The sequence below is a fragment of the Cyprinodon tularosa genome, unplaced genomic scaffold (genome assembly GCF_016077235.1).
Source record: "Cyprinodon tularosa strain WSP-4 unplaced genomic scaffold, ASM1607723v1 ctg81, whole genome shotgun sequence".
Lineage (NCBI taxonomy): Eukaryota > Metazoa > Chordata > Actinopteri > Cyprinodontiformes > Cyprinodontidae > Cyprinodon > Cyprinodon tularosa.
The window spans coordinates 2021998-2041577 of record NW_024039574.1 but is presented as its reverse complement, the minus strand read 5'-3'; the positions used below and the strand labels follow the sequence as shown (position 1 = coordinate 2041577).

General features: G+C 37.1%; 2 protein-coding genes across 2 annotated transcripts; one reads left to right on the top strand and one right to left on the bottom strand.

Annotated features, from left to right (window-relative positions):
- The first annotated feature begins 208 nt into the window (after positions 1–208).
- On the top strand, positions 209–2209 carry LOC119774381 (fibroblast growth factor-binding protein 1-like). Its single transcript, XM_038271865.1, has 2 exons — positions 209–372; positions 693–2209. Exon 2 carries the CDS (start codon positions 719–721, stop codon positions 1301–1303), a length of 585 nt encoding a protein of 194 aa, XP_038127793.1. The 5' UTR covers positions 209–372; positions 693–718; the 3' UTR covers positions 1304–2209.
- Positions 2210–7615: 5406 nt separating this feature from the next.
- anxa5b (annexin A5b) lies at positions 7616–18399 on the bottom strand. Its single transcript, XM_038271902.1, has 12 exons — positions 18261–18399; positions 14493–14577; positions 14049–14143; positions 12812–12925; positions 12634–12724; positions 11115–11194; positions 10989–11039; positions 9727–9820; positions 9449–9544; positions 9307–9365; positions 8026–8148; positions 7616–7934 (listed from the first exon to the last, which is right to left on the bottom strand). Exons 1-12 carry the CDS (start codon positions 18261–18263, stop codon positions 7872–7874), a joined length of 954 nt encoding a protein of 317 aa, XP_038127830.1. The 5' UTR covers positions 18264–18399; the 3' UTR covers positions 7616–7871.
- Positions 18400–19580: the final 1181 nt, after the last annotated feature.

Below are 19580 nucleotides of genomic sequence, written 5' to 3'. Positions count from 1 at the left end.
TGTTCGGCAAGTAACATTTCCTCTGATCACGGAGCAAATCCCGATGATGTTCTTTCAATCAACCCCCCCCCCCCCCCCCCCCCCCCCCGCTCCAAGGTGTCCTGGTTTTCCCAAATGAAAATATGGTCACCCTAAGGTTGAGTATAGTATGTAACATGAGCCACGCCATTAGAGGAAACAGTAAAAAGCTGATTCTGCGTTCTGTTTTCTTTTTTGTTAAAAGTTACTGAAGTAAACGTAAATACTAACCACGCACCTCTGTATACGTTGGATTGTGGGCGTGCTGGCTCCTCATCTATGCATGAAAGCCATGCAATGCACCACAGAGAGCCACAACACGCAGGTTTGTGCAGAGTGACACTCATCATTCTGGTAAGATCTACATCATTTGTGTAATTCCTTTGTGTCTGGTTGGACATTCTCTAAAAAAATATTAGTTCCTGTTTAATTTGTGAATTTATGATCAGCGCAACTTGAATGTTGTTGATGCGTAAAAGCGAAATAATTTAATTTAATATAGTTTTGTTTGGAAATTACGTTTTCCATTACATTAGACACCAGTGCAGAATTTTTTATTATTCTTTTTTTGGATGAACCTAGTCAAATACCCCATACTACTTTTATCTCTCTATCAAATACTTTGTTTTTGGTCTTGTAAGTGGCGATTCATCATCCTGTCCTTAATTTTTCAGGTGGATATTTCCTGCCAAAAGTGGTGATGTTTCTGCTGAGGTGTTTCTCTTTGTGGGTGTTTCTGCTTCTTCTGGAGCACCGACTCCATCGGGTTTCTGGTGCTATGCAGCCCGGCATCGGCGGTGGGAAATTCTCCACCAGAGACGGGATGCGCTGCACGTGGAGCGCGAGCGACACCGGGGACGCGGTGAATGTGCGGGTGGACTGTGAAAAGTCAGGGGCACAGAGGAATGGCGCGGTCACCGAAACCAGCTGCGAGTACCTCGGCAAACCTCGGAGCTGTCCGGGATACAACTCCGACCCGAAAGCCTTCTGGAAACAAGTGGCGCGCGCGTTCAAAAGGCTGCAAGGCAAAGTGTGTATTGACGGGAGCGCGCTTGTAAAAACCGGGATGTGTAAGAGCGCGCCCAGACAAGCGCACCTCAGGCTGAATCCAGACAGCGTGAAAATAGGCAGGACTGCTCTCACCACGCCGCCGCCTCTCCAATCCAGCACAGCGGCGTGCCTTAAGGGCGCAGGGCACCGGAGAGGAGCGGAGGATTACTGCGGCAGCTCCTGGGCCAGCGTTTGCGCTTTCTTCATGTCCATTGTGCAGAGTGAAGACTGTTGAGTCAGGTCTATTACGTTTCACAGCACTTTGAGAAATTTACCATAACTCTCTAATTTAGAGTCTAGTTTACTTAGATTTTATATAATACATCAACACAAGAGTATTGGTGTGTATTCTTCTATCTTCCTGTGGTATTCCATATAGATAGGGTCACATCTGCAATAAGAACAAATTCATTTTTGCCCACTCTGATTTATATCATATATCAAGCTCTTTCAAATTGGATGGAGAGTGTGTGATCTTATATTATTCAAGTCTTGTCACATTATTCCCAGTTGGCTTTATGTCTGTATACTGTGACTAAATCACTAAAAACAGGCTGACCAATTAGGAGACTTCAGAAGGTATTGGATACTACCAAGAGGTCTGAGTTTAAAAGGGGCTGTTTACTTAAAAGTATGTCTTTTTAGACTTTTTTTTAAACCATGTATAATTTTCCATCTATAATTCTGCCATGTGTTTGTCATGAATTCCACATTGGTTTTGGTTGTAGCATGACAAGATTTGGAAAAAGTTAAAAGACATGAATTACCTAGCAAATGAAACCCTTTATATTTAGTGCTAAATATTGTCAGCCTTCATGTTGTTTTAACTGGTGTTTTTTTGATATACTATTTAAATCTTATTTTTCTAAACTACGTTTGGTTTAAAATCCTCCAGCTTGTTTTCTCAAGACCTAAGAAACATTTATATTGACCTTTTTTCTCCAACAACTCTATGTTTGTATTTTTTTTCTTTCTTTTCATGCTGTTGCAGCAATAGTTTTGGAATTAAACAATACGTACATGGACTGGTCGGGGAAACGTAAGAGTAGATATAGCTCTAGAAAATCTGCTAAGTATTTAAGGAATGTTTACATCTAAAAGAAATATGTTTGAAAATAAAAATCCACTTTTTTAATCGTTATCCTTCTACCTCTATTTATTTGTCATTTGTCAGCTTGTTTGGTTTTACTAAATAAAATAGGATTTAATGGGTTTTTTTTTTGTTGTGATAGTTACTTGTGAATATTTCTAGAATCTTTAAAGCGCACACACAGGGTCCTTGGAAGAGCACTAATAATTTGTCAGAACATTTTCATAATCCAACACAGGAGTACCTCACCTCTTACAGGAGCAGCTTCTTTGTTTGCAACAAAAGCAACCAAGGTGCACAGTCTGAGTGAAAGCAGTTAGTGTTGATGAAATGTTTTCCCTGAACAAGTGCAGCCGCCAGATGTGGATATTAAATCTTTCCTGTCTGCTCTTGACCCACGTCACCTCTGACCTGCCTTAGCAGGAGGTTTTCCGGCTCCCCTGTGGGTTTGACAGAACAGAGAGGGTGTTTGAAGACAGACTCTATCACCTAATCATCTCATTCCAGCACCTGCACATAGTCAGGGAGGAAGTAATTAAAGGTCAGAGGTCAATGAACAAAAGGAAACGCAGCAATCGTGCAAATGTTTTCTGTTTACTTGTAGATAATTTAGTCTTTTGTGAGGTTTTATTTTTAAACTAAAAGAGGAATAATCAGCATCTCAGATAAGAAATAACTTCCTACTTGTTTGGTATTTATATAAATGGACATATATATATATATATATATATATATATATATATATATATATATATATATATATATATATATATATATATATATATATATATATAGTTATAGTTATTGCACAGGGTGTTAAATAGCTATTGCATACATTTCACAAGTTTTTGCCGTTGTAGTGTTGCATTACAACGGCATTTTCTGCAGTTTCTGCCAAGGACAATCAATCCTGAGTTTTATTTCTTACCTAAGTTAAAGTTACTGCATTTCATAAGGACTGTAACTGCAGAGGCTGCCCTAGTGGTGGTTAGAGAGAGGAGCATTTGCTTTCAGAGCGACCGCAAAGGTTGCTGGTTTTTAGCTCAGACTGTTTCTGTCCCTGGAACAAAAAAACATTATGTAGATGATTCTGAGGGACAACATGCACTAAATAATAAGTTTAATTTTGATTTATGTTTCACATAAATTGGGATAAATCTGGATTCCAAGTTACAGTAACATAAAATTTAAGGTTTGGAAAACTCAGAAGCAAAACCTAAATGGTTGAGTTGAAGTCCTAAACTAAAGGGGGAAAAAAATCCTAAAGTTTCACATTTTTTAGTGATAAAAGAGTGAAGATAAAGACTTTAAAAACGTCTAAGTGATCTCCAAGTCATACACATGAACAGATTTAAACCTTCCAGCAAATACAAGGCCCAGCCATCCTCCTTTAGAGAACATTAATTATTAAGTTAATCATTAACCTTGTTTTCGAGCATTTTTCTATAATATTTTTATAGGTTTGTGTGCCATACATAAAAACATGTTATGTGTTTTTAACAAGCCTTCGGTAACAAAGCTATTTAATATTTAAAAGTGCAAACACTTTGGTGGATATCTTTGAGCCCACCTTCATGCATGAATAGTTGATATTTCAGAATTTGATATAAATGCGCATAATTTGAAAATCCTGGATATCTTCTGATTAAAACAAATAACTTTGGTGATTACTTCAAATACCACAGACTGCCACTCTGCAAGCTGCCCGCTGCTCCCCAATGGATTGGTTAAAAGACAAATTTCATTGTAATGCATTTGCAATGGCGAATAAAGTTGGTTATTCTGGAGTTAAGGATCTAGGAGCACTCCAAGCTTTATAATCCTTTTCCCAGATATTCTGAATACCAGTTAAGACAGTAATATGTTTTGCCAGAATATCTAAGTGATTCTCCCACAGATTTATCGTAGCATACAGAATGTAAGTCCTGTCAGAACAGATCTTTTCAAAAGCTCTCAAACTTTTGCAGTGTCTTAAAAGGGAGGGAAATAAAGCCTGAAGGGAACCCATTATGGTATATAATTATCATAATCCCAACTGAGTCATGTTAAGGTATGTTACTTGATTCATCTTTCAGGTCTTATCTTGTTTACTTGATTTAAATAGGCAGATGGTGCCAAATGGTGTCAGCCTCCTGTAGAACTCTTTGTAAAAAGAAAGATAATTTCTGGGGTTTGTTTTGTGAACAAAAACCTGTAATGTTGTTGTCACCCTGTGAAAGACTATAAGAAAACTGTGTCAACAAGGGCCTCCCTGACAGATCATCAACCATTGAATCTTTCTAAGAGTTCAAACACAAACATTTGAAAGTGTTTGCTAAAATAATTGATGGCATACTACTAAACTTATTAACCTGTTGTCTATCTATCTATCTATCTATCTATCTATCTATCTATCTATCTATCTATCTATCTATCTATCTATCTATCTATCTATCATGCCTTCAGTTTTGGTTATCAGGCCATTTCCAAATGTTAATCGTGCTACAAAGAAAATTATTATTCACAAATAGTGAAAAACAGAAAAACAAAATGGACTTTCCTGCAAATTCACTACAAAACAAAGATTAATTATGCTGCTATAGGCTTAGACTTTTATCATTTTGCTTAATTCTATAACTATTCTCCCATTCTGCAGTATTTTATAGTTCAGTCTCTAACATTATGCTCTCTCTGCTTTTTCTAATAGTAGCTTCATCTGGTCTGTTCCTGTCTGGCTGTGACATCATCCTGGAAAGAAATATCAGTTGTGCTGCTGCCATCAATGCTTTGTTTACAGATGTTGGAGCTTGGCCTGTTTTTCAGTGTAGTCCCGTTACTGTGACTAACTGTATGTGCTCTCTTTTTTCTCTGACATGGCAGCTGGCCTGGAGCTCCTCTGCCTGGTTGTGTCCTTCCTGGACTCTGCTTCTTTGTCCTTAATCCCCAGTCGGCCTCAACAGACGGCCGTTCACACTGAGCCTAGTCCTTCTAAAGGTTCCCTCCGAATTTTCCTGTCCACTGTTGCTACATGCATGCTTGGTGTGAGGGATTGCTGAAGAGTCAATACAATCAGCTGGTTTTCCTTAGATGGAAAACTGAACCAATCTGACTGCATGATCTGGTTGTATTGTCTCTGTAAAGTGCCTAGAGATGATGTGTTGTAAATTGGTGCTATATGAATAAACTGAATTGTATTCAGGACTCTACAGTCCTCCAATAGCTTGTTAAAGTTTATGACAGTAAGAGGAATACTGAACAGGCTTGTTTGAAAGGGTTTCTATAAGAGAGACTTTTCTCTCAAAAAGAATTGTTCCATCATCATGTAAAGATTTGCATATTTGGGGGAAAAAGTGCTCACCAACCAAGCAGATTATATATAACGAGGAACTGATGGCTTGATATTCTCATTCATGATGTTTTTGGTAAAGAGCGTAACTAACGATTCCATTAATTTTGGAAACTATCCCGTTCCTCAAGCTACCCAATGTGCTCATATTATCACCTCTTCATTGAACACTTGGAATGATGTTCTTTTTCTGGATGCTTTATTCCAGATGTAATGGGTTACTCGTTCACTTCTAAGGGCCTCTTTTCTCTCATCGACAGAAAGAATATTTTACTCCGAAAATCTTTCATTTTGTTTGCAGTCATCTTTGCCGTGAAACAAGCTCCTAGATGTCATGTTTCCCCACTCTCTGTTTTTTTACTTATGAACACTAAGAATGGGGCCTTAATGAAGGGAAGTAATTACTTTTTCATATCAAGCTTGGTTGATTTGGATAGCTTTTAAATCTCTTAAGATAAAAACATAAAATGAAGGAAAAGTATGAGGTGTTTAATACAGAACGGAAAGACAGACATATCTACAGAAAGATCCTATGTTAGGACAGCTGTAATGCAACAATGTGTCTGTGCTGGTAAAAGAAAGGCATCTAAGTGTAAATTTGTGGTTTTTGCTTTTCAATGCATCAGACTCTGGGATGTAGTAGACTGGGTGTGGAGGGGCTGAAAGAAAGACCCATCAAAACAAAACAGAGCTCAACATTAATCTGACTTACAAAGCTGCATGAATGAATCCCCACCAGCAGCAAAGTCTCATGCATCCACCAACGTGCAATGTGGGAGGAGCTAGGGGTGTTGTCTTCCTGTGGCCTGAGGTGGTCCCACCTTACAACCTGTGGCTCGGACGACCTCATTGGCTATTTGTCTCTATGGAAACAATCAGGAGCACAATATAAAATATGAGCAAAGAGTGTTGGAAAGGCGACAAAATCCAAAGACAGACAGAGAGGAACAAAAAGACAAAATGGGAAGAATATATCTTAGGTCCTGTATTTAAAGCTTAAGCAGTGAGGATTATCTGCTTTTCTTTAGCACTAGAGAAAGCAAAGAATCAAAAGGGAAAAACACAGAAAAAAGGTAAATCGGATGTAATGCTATGCAAGAGCCTCAAATTCTCTTTAACTTCAAATAAAGTCCTGTTAAATTCTTGTCTTTGATATTTCTTTTTACATTTAATACAATAAAACAGAAAAAATATGTTCTTATGACAGCAGCAACTAACAACACCCTAAAAACCCTGTTTAAAACTGGTCCTTCCTAAGTTTTCAAGTTTTAAGATATGTTTCAATAAGAATGATTCTTGCCTTTGAAATTTGAGCATGTTTTGTCTGACAACAATTCATTTGTGTGGATTTAGAAAACCAAAAAGAATGCAAAAATATCTAAATATTATCACTCATTAAAATTTAAAAGAAGGTTTTCCTCTGATGAAATCAATTATAAAGATATTAGGTTTTGGAGTAAAGTTGTTTTAAAGTCAGTGTTATTGAGTGATTTTCCTCCCCCCCTTTCTTCATGCATGTTTTTTATGTCTCTAAATTGTATGCATGTTCTACATGTGTATTTGATGTTGCTGCTTCCTCTGCTGCACGTTTTATCATTTGGGGGAAAATGATTGATTGATTTAATTATTTATCAACTGACTGACTGAAAATGAAAAATTGTTATTTTAAAATAAAAACATTCATTGTCATCTTAACCCCTGGGAGGAAATTAACAAGGGGTGAATTAAGGTTCAGTCATCTGATCAGAATGTCTTTTGATGGTTTTCTGGACCAAAATTCCCATCTAGCCTATGAAGAATAAGTAATATCCTCAAGAGTTTCCAAAGCCTGGGTGACAATTGAAGAGGAAATCCTTCAAACATCCAATACCAGCTTCATAAGCTGGAAAAAAGCAAGATGCCATTTTTACAACCACCATAGTGAGAAAACAAAAGTAAAATACAACCATCTGTTTTGAAGCAGTGATTTTAAGACATTTGTCCTAAAAAGTGCTATGAGCACCACGGCCCCATGCAGAGGAACTGCATTTTTACCCAAATAGCTCTCTCTCTCCCCCTCTTGGTCAATAACAGTATTAAATATCTTCCACAAGTGTGGCTAATATGAAAAAGAATCAATAAACTCAGTTGAGCTTCATCAAGTGAAACATTTAATGTTGCAGAAATTGTTCTGACATACAAAGTGCAAAGAAAACAACTGTTATCTGGTCCTTCGGCGTAATAAATGAATCATATTAGTAGAAAAAGCTGCAATAATGTGAACAAAATGTTAGCTACCATTCAAAAACAATATTTGGATTAAAAAGACCTGATGGATATACAAACAAAAAGAACAGAATTTTAAATGATGAGGCACTTCAGGTGAGTTAATATCAATAACCGATGAAGTTATGCATCATCTCCACCACAGAGCATCAGTAAAGCCTTCCTGTAGTCACCGCCAGTATCTCCCTGTATCAAACACAAACAGCAATCATTGCAGACATTATTGTACGTCCAACATGTTTTTGTGCAGCAGGGCTTTATTTCTCGGTTTATGTACCTTGATCATTGAGTGCAAAGAACAAGCAAACATCTTCCTGAACTCGGCCCGGATGTCCAACATGTCGACTTCACTGCGAGTCACCATCACTCTAATTAGAGTGTTATCGTCAGTACCTGCACCCTGAAACAAACATTATAACGTTAGAGCTTTAGATGATTCTCTGCATTATTGTTGAACCTTGCATTTAGATACTGCAGCGTAGCTCTTATCTGTTTTTTTGCTACGGGAGACCCTGAGGATAAACAATATAAAGAAACAATCTCAGTATGTAAAACCCATACTGAACACTGCTAACCCCTCATGCAGCTCTCTACTCTTCTCTGTCAACATACCTTTTGTCTGCACTCTGTCAGTGAGGATCTTGGTTACTAGAATTTTTACATGGACACTAGGGATGGTGAAAGTTCATCCAGCAAACCACATATTACTGTAGAACGCAATGTATGCATGCATGGCAGCTGAAATGCTAAAGCCCACTAGACATTTCATCCTTATCCAACATTTGAGAATTTCAGTATTGTGCACATAAATACTGTAATGCTACTGAGATTAAGGATACCAATCAAATCAGTAATGAGGGTCATTTGAATTCGCTGCACTGGTTTTTATGGTTATTTGTGAGTCAAACAAGTCCAGAGCTGCCACACACAACCTTTTAGATGCACTTCTTCGAACCTATTTGAGTAAAATTGTTTTCTTGTCACCGGGCCTCTGCAGAGCTGAATAGCTTGCTAAGGAGGGAAGTTTGATAGGGGTACGCTTGAGAAGAGCTGCATCTAAGCAAAGCCAGACTGAAGGTATAGACGACCGGATATAGGCACCAACGGTGGAGATTCATCCAAGACATCACAATCCTACCTGCTTTAAAAGATAATTGAAGGTCTCAAAAACTGAGAGATGGCAGGTGAAAATCAGGGCAGCATAGGAAGAACTAATATCCATACTCACAAACATAAGCTAAAAGAATTTAGCTAGGCCAATAAACCAAAAACAGTTTTCCTTTTTTAACTGCAGAAAGCTGGGGAACCTAGTGAGAACCCATGCTTGCAGATGTAAACCATGCAACCTCCACCAAAAAATGCCAAGGCAGGGATTCAAACCATGGACCTAATTGATACAAGGTAAAGGTCACAAAAACTTGGCCATTCTACACCTGAATAACAAATATATGTTAATATAGACTTAAATAAATTAAGAAATAAATATGAATAAAAAAATATATTGTGAAAAAAAAAAATAAAAACTGTATCCAGATGCTGCAATTTTGTGTTGCCTTACCTTCATAGCATAGTAAAGAGTCTCAGCAAAATAGGCTGGAACACTTCTGGCACACTTCACTTTAAAGGAAAATTAAAGCAGACAGTCATTGGAAAAGAGAGGGTATAGAAATACAGTGGGTAAGAAATGTGCGTTTTCTTACCTACTGCTAATAGCAGGTCCCTCAAGCCTCCAGATGTTTCCCTCTGAATGCTCTCCTCCATCTCAAATCCAGACAGTTTCATGTAGGCATCGAACACTGAAATAAAGCTCAACATTTCAAAAAAACTGAAGAGGGTCAACAAAGGTTGACTAAAAACAACTTTTATTTCATTCTTATCTTTTTATGCGGGTTTCCCAAAGAAATTAAAAACAGCTGGTCCACAAAGTCATCCAACTATGTTCTGTTGACTATGTCCTCCATCCATGGGAAAAACATACCTTTCCTCAGGTGTTGTGCGCTTCGATTTCCCAGAATGGTGACAAATGATTGTTCATCGGTTCCAAACTTCTCCTCTCCTGCTTTAAACAGAGCCTGCAAGATGAAAAAACAAAAGATCTCATGTATTCCATATATTTAGTCTTTTTTAAAGTTTCTACTATACACAATATACACAAACATCTTTCAATCTAAAGCTTGTGAATTTCATTCAAGCTTCTGTCTATATTCATCCTGTTGATCAAACCTAACTGGCTCTAGACTGCCTCCTACTGGTACATATTTTCTTTGAAGTCATATGACCACATTTCCTTGCATTTAACCATGAGGAAAATGCGGAGAGGTTTGGTTATGCACAACTGTGGCTCTATGGGTACAGTTGTGGTCCATTTACTATTCAAAAAGGTTTGTTTTCTCAAAGAGGGTAAAAAAAGGCACAATGTAAGATAAAAACTGATGCATGAATGGAAGAGTTTTTAAACCTCCCAATAAAGGATCTAAATGAGCAGCAGTTGTTGGGAGTTTATTTTGGTGGTTCCCCCGATTATTTCTGTTCAGCCATGAAGGCAATCCCTGTTCATAAGTTGCTCTTTTAACCTAATCCACATTTATACCAACATAAAATTGAACTTGGACAGAGGAAATGTTGATGTTCACCTGTTTGAGTTAATTTTCAAAAATGTGGTCTTTTCCTGTTTTTGCTAGCTTTGTCACACCTATTTTTGTTGTTTTAATTTGATTTTTAATAATAAATACAGAAAAAATGAACAATGACACCATATAATTACACCTCTCAGTAAAGATTTATTACCAATAATCGGTAATAATAAAGTTAATATATATAATGAATCATTATTATAGTATCACATAAAGAGAGTAATTAGACTAGTATTTTTTTTGTCAGAAAGGATTATGTTTAAAGCATACATTCAAAAAAAACATTGCACACATGTTTTTTTTTTTTGACCTGGCTTCCAGAGGCAGGATGTCCCGTTTCCCTCATATTAACAACTGTTCTCTATCTGTTAAATCTTTAATTTGTTTGGAGGCATCATATTATATTTATGGATTGCTCTTATGTTACAGTAAGGAGAAAGAGAGAGGGAGCTAGAAATATGAAACAGTCACTGCATATTGTTTCTAAGAAACACTGCAACCCAGCACTGAGTTATATTCCTTTAGGAACGTTTTTCACAGTACTTTAGAGTAGGTTATACTACCATTAAAGATAAACCCAAAAAAAGGAAATGAAAAAAGGACATACCTGAGCATCACTCTCGATGTTTCCCTCCTGGATACCCGTCTGACGGCTTGCCTGGTGAGAGATTAAAGAAAATACTGTTTAAAAGAGAAGGGGAGAAAAAAAAAAAGAGGAAATGCTCAGACTGACCTGAAGCAGAATAACTAAGAGTCTCTTGAAGTGACCTGAAGTGTCCCCACATACATCCTCCTCCAAGTCATCGTCGTACTCTTAGGTACACAGAAACAAAACCACTGTCAAACCCTTTTCCTTTTTCTTATAATTTGGGTCAAAACAACCCAAGAGTCACTTTCATTAAGCAAAGAGCCCCTTTGATCCTAAACACGGTGTCCTTATGAAGCCAACAGCTATCCAGAATAGGATGTTCTTACATATGTTCAATAAGCACAATTATAAAGCTAGAAACAGCTACTTTTAAACCACCCATAACATTATGGCCACTTGTTCAATTCATGATGGTGGAATCAGGAATAACAATATTTTATGATAATATCATAACAATAGAGGTAATTATATTTAAAAAAATAAAATAAAATTGTGGGTTTTTTGGTAAATGTATGGCTGTGACTGCAAACAGCCATCTCAGCCCCACAGTCACGCCCACAGCTCTACATAAAGACGACCATCTCAAATAGTCTTCCTGATGCACACAGTAGCTCAGATTTAGTACATTTTTAATGCTTTACTGTCTGAAACGAAAAGTGGACAAAACAAGTACGGTAAAAGTTATTTGGATGGTTCAGCTACATTTTACTTGCTAACACTAATTATTTATCGTTGTAACAATAATTCAAACTTCTTCTGTATCAAGATAATGAAAATACACTTAATGCCCCCCCCCCCATAGGCATTAATAGTATCAAGCAGTGATTGCGAGAAAGGATTGGTAGTTCAAGCATTACAATAACTTTATGTTGGACCTTCTGACATCAGTCAAGTAATGTCTCTCAGTGCTCATAAAGCCGGAATACTTTGATGTGGATAAATGTACCAATTCTCTGCAGGGTGAGCTAATGGAAAAATGCAGACTACAACACAAAGACTGAGGCATTTATTAGAACAGATGTTTTAGTGCTGTAACGCAGCAGAAACCAAACCAGCAGAAAGTCTTGGTCTAGTTCTAGAAGTGCTTTGGTTGAAAACTCCTAATAGATGTTTATGTTCATCTCGATTCTCGCCCTAATTAGGGTTTAGTGGTCTCAACTGTCTGACACCAGCTGAGAGAAGCAGGCTCAAAGCACACAGACCAAAACAGAAAACCTGAAATCCAAAGGCATTTTTTAAGCACGTCAGTTTATAAGCTATGTTACGAAGACATGAAGGGATGCTGGAGCTTCAGTGATAGTCATAATCTTATGCTTGATCTGATTGTGTATGACTATTGATGCTCTGGTCAAGGCACCTGACCTCTACTTATTATTTTTCTGTATACTTTCTGTTCATAAAAAATGTTGTGATGAAACTAGCTTTCTCTGCACAAACATATACTTCAGGCAAATCAACAAACAGTCCTAAAAAAGTGCACTTTCCAAAAACAGCAAACTAATGAGGGAAATACCAGGATGCTGAACTGTTATTGATGTCAGGTTAAGGTTTAACCCAGGTTTTGCTTTAGGAGGAAGGCAGAGCATTTCTCTGGGTGTCTTACCTTGTCTATAAGCAGCAACAATGTCCTTCACCTGCTGAGCTGTTCTTGAAGCAAGTATCTCCACCAGAACCTTCTCATCTGTTCCTGCCCCCTATAGGGACAAAGGTGGAAATGTAAAAAAAAAACTGACATTGATGTGAGAGTCGCTGAAATCTTTTATCAGCTTCATGTCTGTTACCTTGATAGCATTTCGAAGGCATGTCACATCATAAGTAAGAGGCAGGGTCATAAGAGCCACAATCAGTGTCTCAAATTTACCACCAAGCTCTCCCTTGAGGTCATCCACCAGGTCCTGACAAGAAGGAAAATAACAATTTAAAGATATTTTTGAAAGCATATTTTTTTATACTGCCAGTCAAACAAATTGTTTAGACAAGTTCCTGATCTGTAGAGGTGGATCTTCTCACTGCCATGTAATTTACCACCTCTGGAAGAAGCAGTTCTACTCTACACCAGAAGGGGGCAGCAGTGATGCCATCAGGGGGATTTTAAATGGCTGTAGAATTGTAATTTTAATTTCTCTCTGAATATGACATTTTATTTCATGACTGGTTACAAAATCTATTTAAATATTGCTGCTGAAATGCTCAGATTATATGTTAGAAATTAAGATTTAGTATATTTGAATAAAAACACTGTGGTAAGGTGACCAGATTTCTGCAATCTAATCTGGGGACATTTCCAGCTCGTAGATAGAAATAAATACATTTCATGAAAATTAAAATAGGAAATGGGGACAGTGCTGCTTTCATCCATTTTTACATATTTATTAATATTTAAATAAAATTTCAAGTGTGAAATCCAGGTATGCGCCTCTTCAATGTCCTAAGATTAATAAAATTAATCAATCTGTTGTGTTTATTAGTGCCATCCGGTCATTCAGTCTTCTCTGTCTTCTTCCCTTGTGAGCAACATAACATTGTGTTTGCATTAATACAGTCTTTCGGAATGTCCCTCTTTTTTAATACAAAAAAAATTAAAATTAAACCCTTTTATACATATTAAAAATTGAAAAACATATATTTTTTTTCCTGCTCTCTGTTTTACTTTTCTAAGTAGATTTTTCTTCCCTCTCTTAAACTGTTCTGTTTCCCCATTTTCCTCTTATTCATTCTTCTTCCTGTCAGTTTTCTAATCTTCTTCCTCTCCTCTTCTCTTCTTCACCATATTTAAGGAGGGGAAACACTGTTGCTTTAAATATAAACTAATTTTATCGGCTCATTAAGATTTAAACCAAAGTTTCCATCTAAGCCCCTGCAGTAAATATAAATTAGAAATGTTTGTGGGTTTTTTTTTATACTTTCATTCATTTTTATACAGACTTAAATTCATGATAAACCACGTGGAAACATTTGATACTAGTTTAAAGGTGGAACCCAGCTGTGCTGATCAGTTGGAGAAACATGCAGTCTGACCTTCCCAAACAGAGTCTTGTAGGCGGCCTTGATCTCCTGCCGCTGACCGTTGCTGCGAGCAGTCAGCAGCTGCAGGATAGCATCTTCGTCAGTCCCTATGGCAACAAGCACTATGGTTACTCCGCAGAGCTGAGATAACAAGTCTCACATGATTATCTGTGTTACGTAACAAGAACAACAAGCACACTCTGTATGGTGGATTCTTGGCTGGATCAGTTTATCCCATAAACGCAGCATAGAGTCAAAGTCTGCTGGTCTGCTTGTACCCACAGAGGAGTATCATGTTACCCTCAGTTGGTCACGTGTTGATGACTCAGTGCTGGCTGTGTGGGTGGAGACCATCGCTTACTACACTGGGGTTGATTTAAAGAGGAACTCCTGACAGACATTAAACTGTTCTTCTACAGTTTTAGCTCAATTTCTGATAATAGACAAGAAGATTACCGAGTCCTTTCATGGCTTTATGCAGAACCTCTGCATCTTCACTTGCATTGAAGTTGGCACTGGCTTTAACAGTTCCTCTGCTGGCCTGAAACAAGGAAATTATGGACAAATGAAAGGGATATTTTACTAAAAGCCAGTAGATTCCCGCCGTGCTTCTAGGATAGAACAGAATAGAAAAAGTACAATAGGCATAAGGTAATATGCTACCAAATGGGTCTAAACCAACTAGTTAAAATATTTAAACATATATTCAAATGATAGGATGGCAAGAAAAGCAGCAGGACAACATATTAAAATAGTAAATGATGCCTAGATAAAAGCTGAAGATATTTCATTTAATCAGACATCTAAAGCTTTTTTATCCATTGAAGCTACCTTTGCCATCAATATTAATATTTATACAATTTAAGGCTAGAGGAAGATGTTTTTTACTGTAGAAGACCACTACTGATAGGTTATCAAGGAACTTATTTTTTTTTTTTTTTGCTATCTAAAAGGTAGTGCTTTAACTTATTGCAGATAAAGGAGAATGATAGAAGCAGTTAGCTGGTTTGACAAAAAAATAAAATCAGGAAATTCATGAAAAGTAGAAGTGATCCCGCTCTATATTGCTTTATGGAGAACATTACTCATAAAATAATTCCATCACAAAAGCAGTTTTTTTTTTCTTTAGTTTTTCTAGCAGACTTTTTCTATTTATCTTAATTCAGTGTGTTAATCCAAATTGGCAAGATTCATCCTAATCAGTGGTATTTTTGACAGTGAAATAAAAAGTGTGGGTTGGTAACCTGTTGCACAGCAGGTGTTGCTAAAATAAAAGCCTTTAATGTCCCTAAAGCCGGAATTTGTGCTCTTTTACAGCGAGCGCGACACTTTTTTTTTATCTTGGGAAACATTTCCTGTTACTCACATGTAAGATCAAAGCCACCACTCAGGGGAAAAGTAGAAAAAACAGGATGTAGTTAAAGAAAGCAAAAACATTGTTCTGACAATGGAGGACAAATCTCTGCAGCACATATGAGCAGTGACAGCATGCAACTATTGAGGGGATCTCAGAGTTTCTGAACTTTAATCAAATCTTTTTACCAGAAGCTTTCACATCCTGCAGTGGTGCATTTCTAAACATTTGCATGTCAGCTAGAACCAGCATTCCTAAGACAGCTCTTCCCTGATAACATGGATGATGGTCTGCAGTCCTGTAATGGCAGGCGCTCTCTATCTTATTCTCTGTAATCAGATGGAGAGAGAGGCGCCAACTACTCACATCTGCTGGACTTGATGCTCGTTTCTGCATCTTTATGCATTTAGAACAATTGCCTTTTTTTATTCAATCAAGAAAACAGGCAAAAAACTGAAACTAAAGTCTATCAAATTATATAAAGACTGTTCCCATCAGATTAGTTTAGAATGTGAAACATCTGTAATAAATTAGCTTTTTCTTCCTTGGAGGGAAGAAGAGTGACAGATGTTTGCAGAGGAAAAAAACCCCCACTGGAATGCTTCTGGAATTCTGACCCTGAAAACATGGAGGAGAAAGACTGGGTGGAGGACTGTGTCCGTTTCAGCAGGTAGGAATTCCAACATGTCAATAAGCCTCACTTTCTCTATCAACACACTCAGAATCAGGAGTTAAATTAAATCTGGCTGCTCAGGCACACAGCTGATCTTTAGGATAATTGAACAACGTCGAATGTTTCGTCTGGTATTTGTGGCAAAGTCTGCTGAGCAAGTTTAGACATGGTGACATACGGAGCCTCCATATAGCTGCTAAATCATAGGTTCACGTCTCTCCTCCATTCAACTTAGGCTGTTATAGAAACTTTCTATGTAGCCATGGATAGATGAAGAGAGAGCGTCAGTGTGTAATTATTAAAACATCATTTATAGATAACTGTAGCATCCAGTCTGCTCAGTCATTGTCTGCCTTCTCAGGTCTAAAGTCAGCTGGTTCAGCCTGTCACCAGCAGATTCTGCCTTCATCTGCCTCCTCAGGCTTGCTACCAGTCTGTTCTGCCTGCAGTCATCAATGGTTAATGCAAACTGTTTTCAAAGGAGACTTTTAACCCTTTTAAAATTGTAAAACACTTAGTTCAGATATGTTATTTCATATATGTATGCTCAATAGTAGGGTGCCAATGGAGTTTGGTAAAAGGCAGGCCATCGCGTCCTAGATTCATTACCATAGCTAATATTCTAGCATTTGATTTTTTTTCCCCAATGTTTTTTTTTTTTTTTTTTTACTTTAATTCAGATCTATATATAGTGTTTGTTTCCTAAAAATGTTCAATTTCAATCTTGTTAGAAAAAAAAAAACAAAGTTTAAATTAAAGTTTATGTATTACTAGCAGATGGCTTGTTCTTGCATCAGTCCCATGTAGATTACTCCCAAATGTTTTTAGGGTGGATTGGTGACCTTAGAAGTTGACTGTCTTTGATGTAATTCACTAACAATCAGCTTTGGACGCATGTTTATCTCTATATCCAGCGCATGAGGTAAGATCAGATGAGAAGCCATTTCCTGATTTATAATATTAAAGCAGGAAATGAATACACAGCTGTTTTGCTTACACTACATGTTATACTTGTATGTACTATGATGAAGGGTGGCTAGGTCTAAAGGTCCTTTATTTTATAAATTAATTCTCTAGGAAACAGAAAGTTGTGGATCCTTCAGTAATAAATTCATAAAGCCAAAAAGGAGCAGTATAGAAGATTTTTCCTCCGTACACCTCTTAGACAATATTACCATCATCGCTACCAATACAGGCACTGTTTCATATACAATAGTTTTCCCAGTCGTTGTCATTGTTGGGTGTAGTCTGATGGATTTTTAATGCATAACTGTTAACACACATTTTCCACTTTTCTTAAGATCCCCCTACTTAACAGCACACTTATTTTCTGATTGATAGAAACTTGTAGCTGTTATGTTTTCCCTGTGTTTAAAATTATACTGCATAGTCTGTAGATATTTCTGGTTATGCATTTTACCCTGATCATATGCTTTCATTTTTTTGGGGGACATGTCAATTTTACAGCTAAATGACAGTAAATTTTGTTTAGTTCTACTCTGTTTGTAGACACCCATAGCAACTCCAAAGTGTAACATTGAAATTAAGTGGTTTTAGTTGTGAAAACAAATGTGGCAAGTTAAAACTGTCATTTTGCAATGTTTTTTTTTCCCACCTAAGGAGGGAGAGGTTCTCTATCTTAAGACCCTTGAGGAAAAAAAAAAGAATAAATAATAATAAAATATTGTTGCGTTTCATCTGGCTATGTTATTGGACTGTAACATACAGTCTCCACCCTGTCTGGAGGAGAGAGCCAGCTGATGTGCCTTTAAAAAGAGAGGGAGGGAGGCTGCAAACGTGGAAATGAGCATATTTAGAGGACAGACAGATCCAGGGGCCCACCCAGTGGAAAACAGGGGCCCACACCAGTGAGTCATGCACCAAACTTCCCCAAACTAACCTCTATGTGCTGCCATTGGAGCATGCGCGTACACACCCTTCATTACACATACATTTAAATGACACTTTGATTTTCTGAAAAGTTTAAGATTGAAAGACGTTTCAAAGCGTTGCAGCTGCATTTATTTCACGGTCAACGAAGGAGGAAAAGATTCTGACAATTATACAAGGAGAGCAGAGGGCGTGGCCACAAGTTCAGAACCAAAGAGTCACATATTTACATGAATAACGGATTTAGTTCTAGGCTCTTTGTCTTACACTGTTATAAAACCTGATGAAGAGCTTTGGAATAACTCACCATTCTGAAGATATTCGATGGGTTTTCAAAAGGTAGAAGAAAGTCTGTAAGAAAAAAAAAGTTTACACCAAACTTTTAGTTAAACATTGACTTTTTACAGTCATTTCATCTTTTTTTCTCATGCTTCCTGGTCTATCTGCTCTAAATTGTGGCAGCTGTCTCACTTTTAGATCTATGTTCCTCTAGTTTATCCAAACAGGCTGTTTTCTGGCTCCTCTCTGATGCGCATAAAATATTTTTTTAAGTGGACCGCCTTGATGGGATCGGCGTCTGCGGGAAACTTACCGCTGAGCTGGAGCTGCAGAGAGAGGAGCAAAGAGGAGAGAAGGAGAAGGAGAGGAAACCCACCAACATAAACTCTCTGTGACGTACGGACCACACCCCGGGGCGTCCCATGACGCCAGGCAGCTGCTCCTGAAGCATTATGGGAAATGTTGTTTGCATACAAGAGCTGCTTAAAACCTTTATTTCTTTATTTTTTACTTCTAGACATTATTTTTCAATTTTTACCTAAGGTACATCTTTCAAAGATTGTTTTATAAGTTCCAATAAGTTGCGTGGAAAAGGCAACTATATCACTTTCAAATAGCTACTTGATTTCTAGGTCTATATATATATATATATATATATTTGACTCCATTTAACAAATTAAAGTGTTTATGTTGTTATTTCATATGTTTAATTTAACATTAACTGGTATTTAATTGTAAAGCTGGAAGCAAATAGAGTCTGTTTTTGATTTCTTTGATGTGGCTAGTGGAAACATAATTTTGACCCTGAAAAGTAATTAATGTTGTTATGTCTAAAATACACCCAGACAGTGGCACATTAATCCAGCAGAGTGTTGGAGAAACATGAAGATTAATTTAGCTTGGAATATATTTTTCCTCACCACCTGATAAATGTTCATCCTAATATTTGTTGATTTCCTAAACAAATTCTTTTTTGTTTTAATGCAGCTATAATATATCCCTGTACTTCCCATGTCTCATGTAATGGATGAGGCACATTGTTGTGAGGGCAGAAGAAGAAAAAAGGTTTCATATTGCAAAACAACTTAGGTGCTGAAAAATTTATGAAATGGAAACAAGATATTTGCAGGTTATTATTTATTTATTTTATTGCAGTTTGTGTTTTGATGCCAAATATAAAACAAGACCCGAAAGAAAAATACTCCTAAAGCCGATGTATAGACACCTGATCCCTACTAAACCTTCAGATATTTATAATGTTTAAACATAATTAGATAAGAGGACACCCAGGAAACATTTAGAAGAATCACATTTAATGTTGCATTCAAAAGACGCAAATGTAGATCAT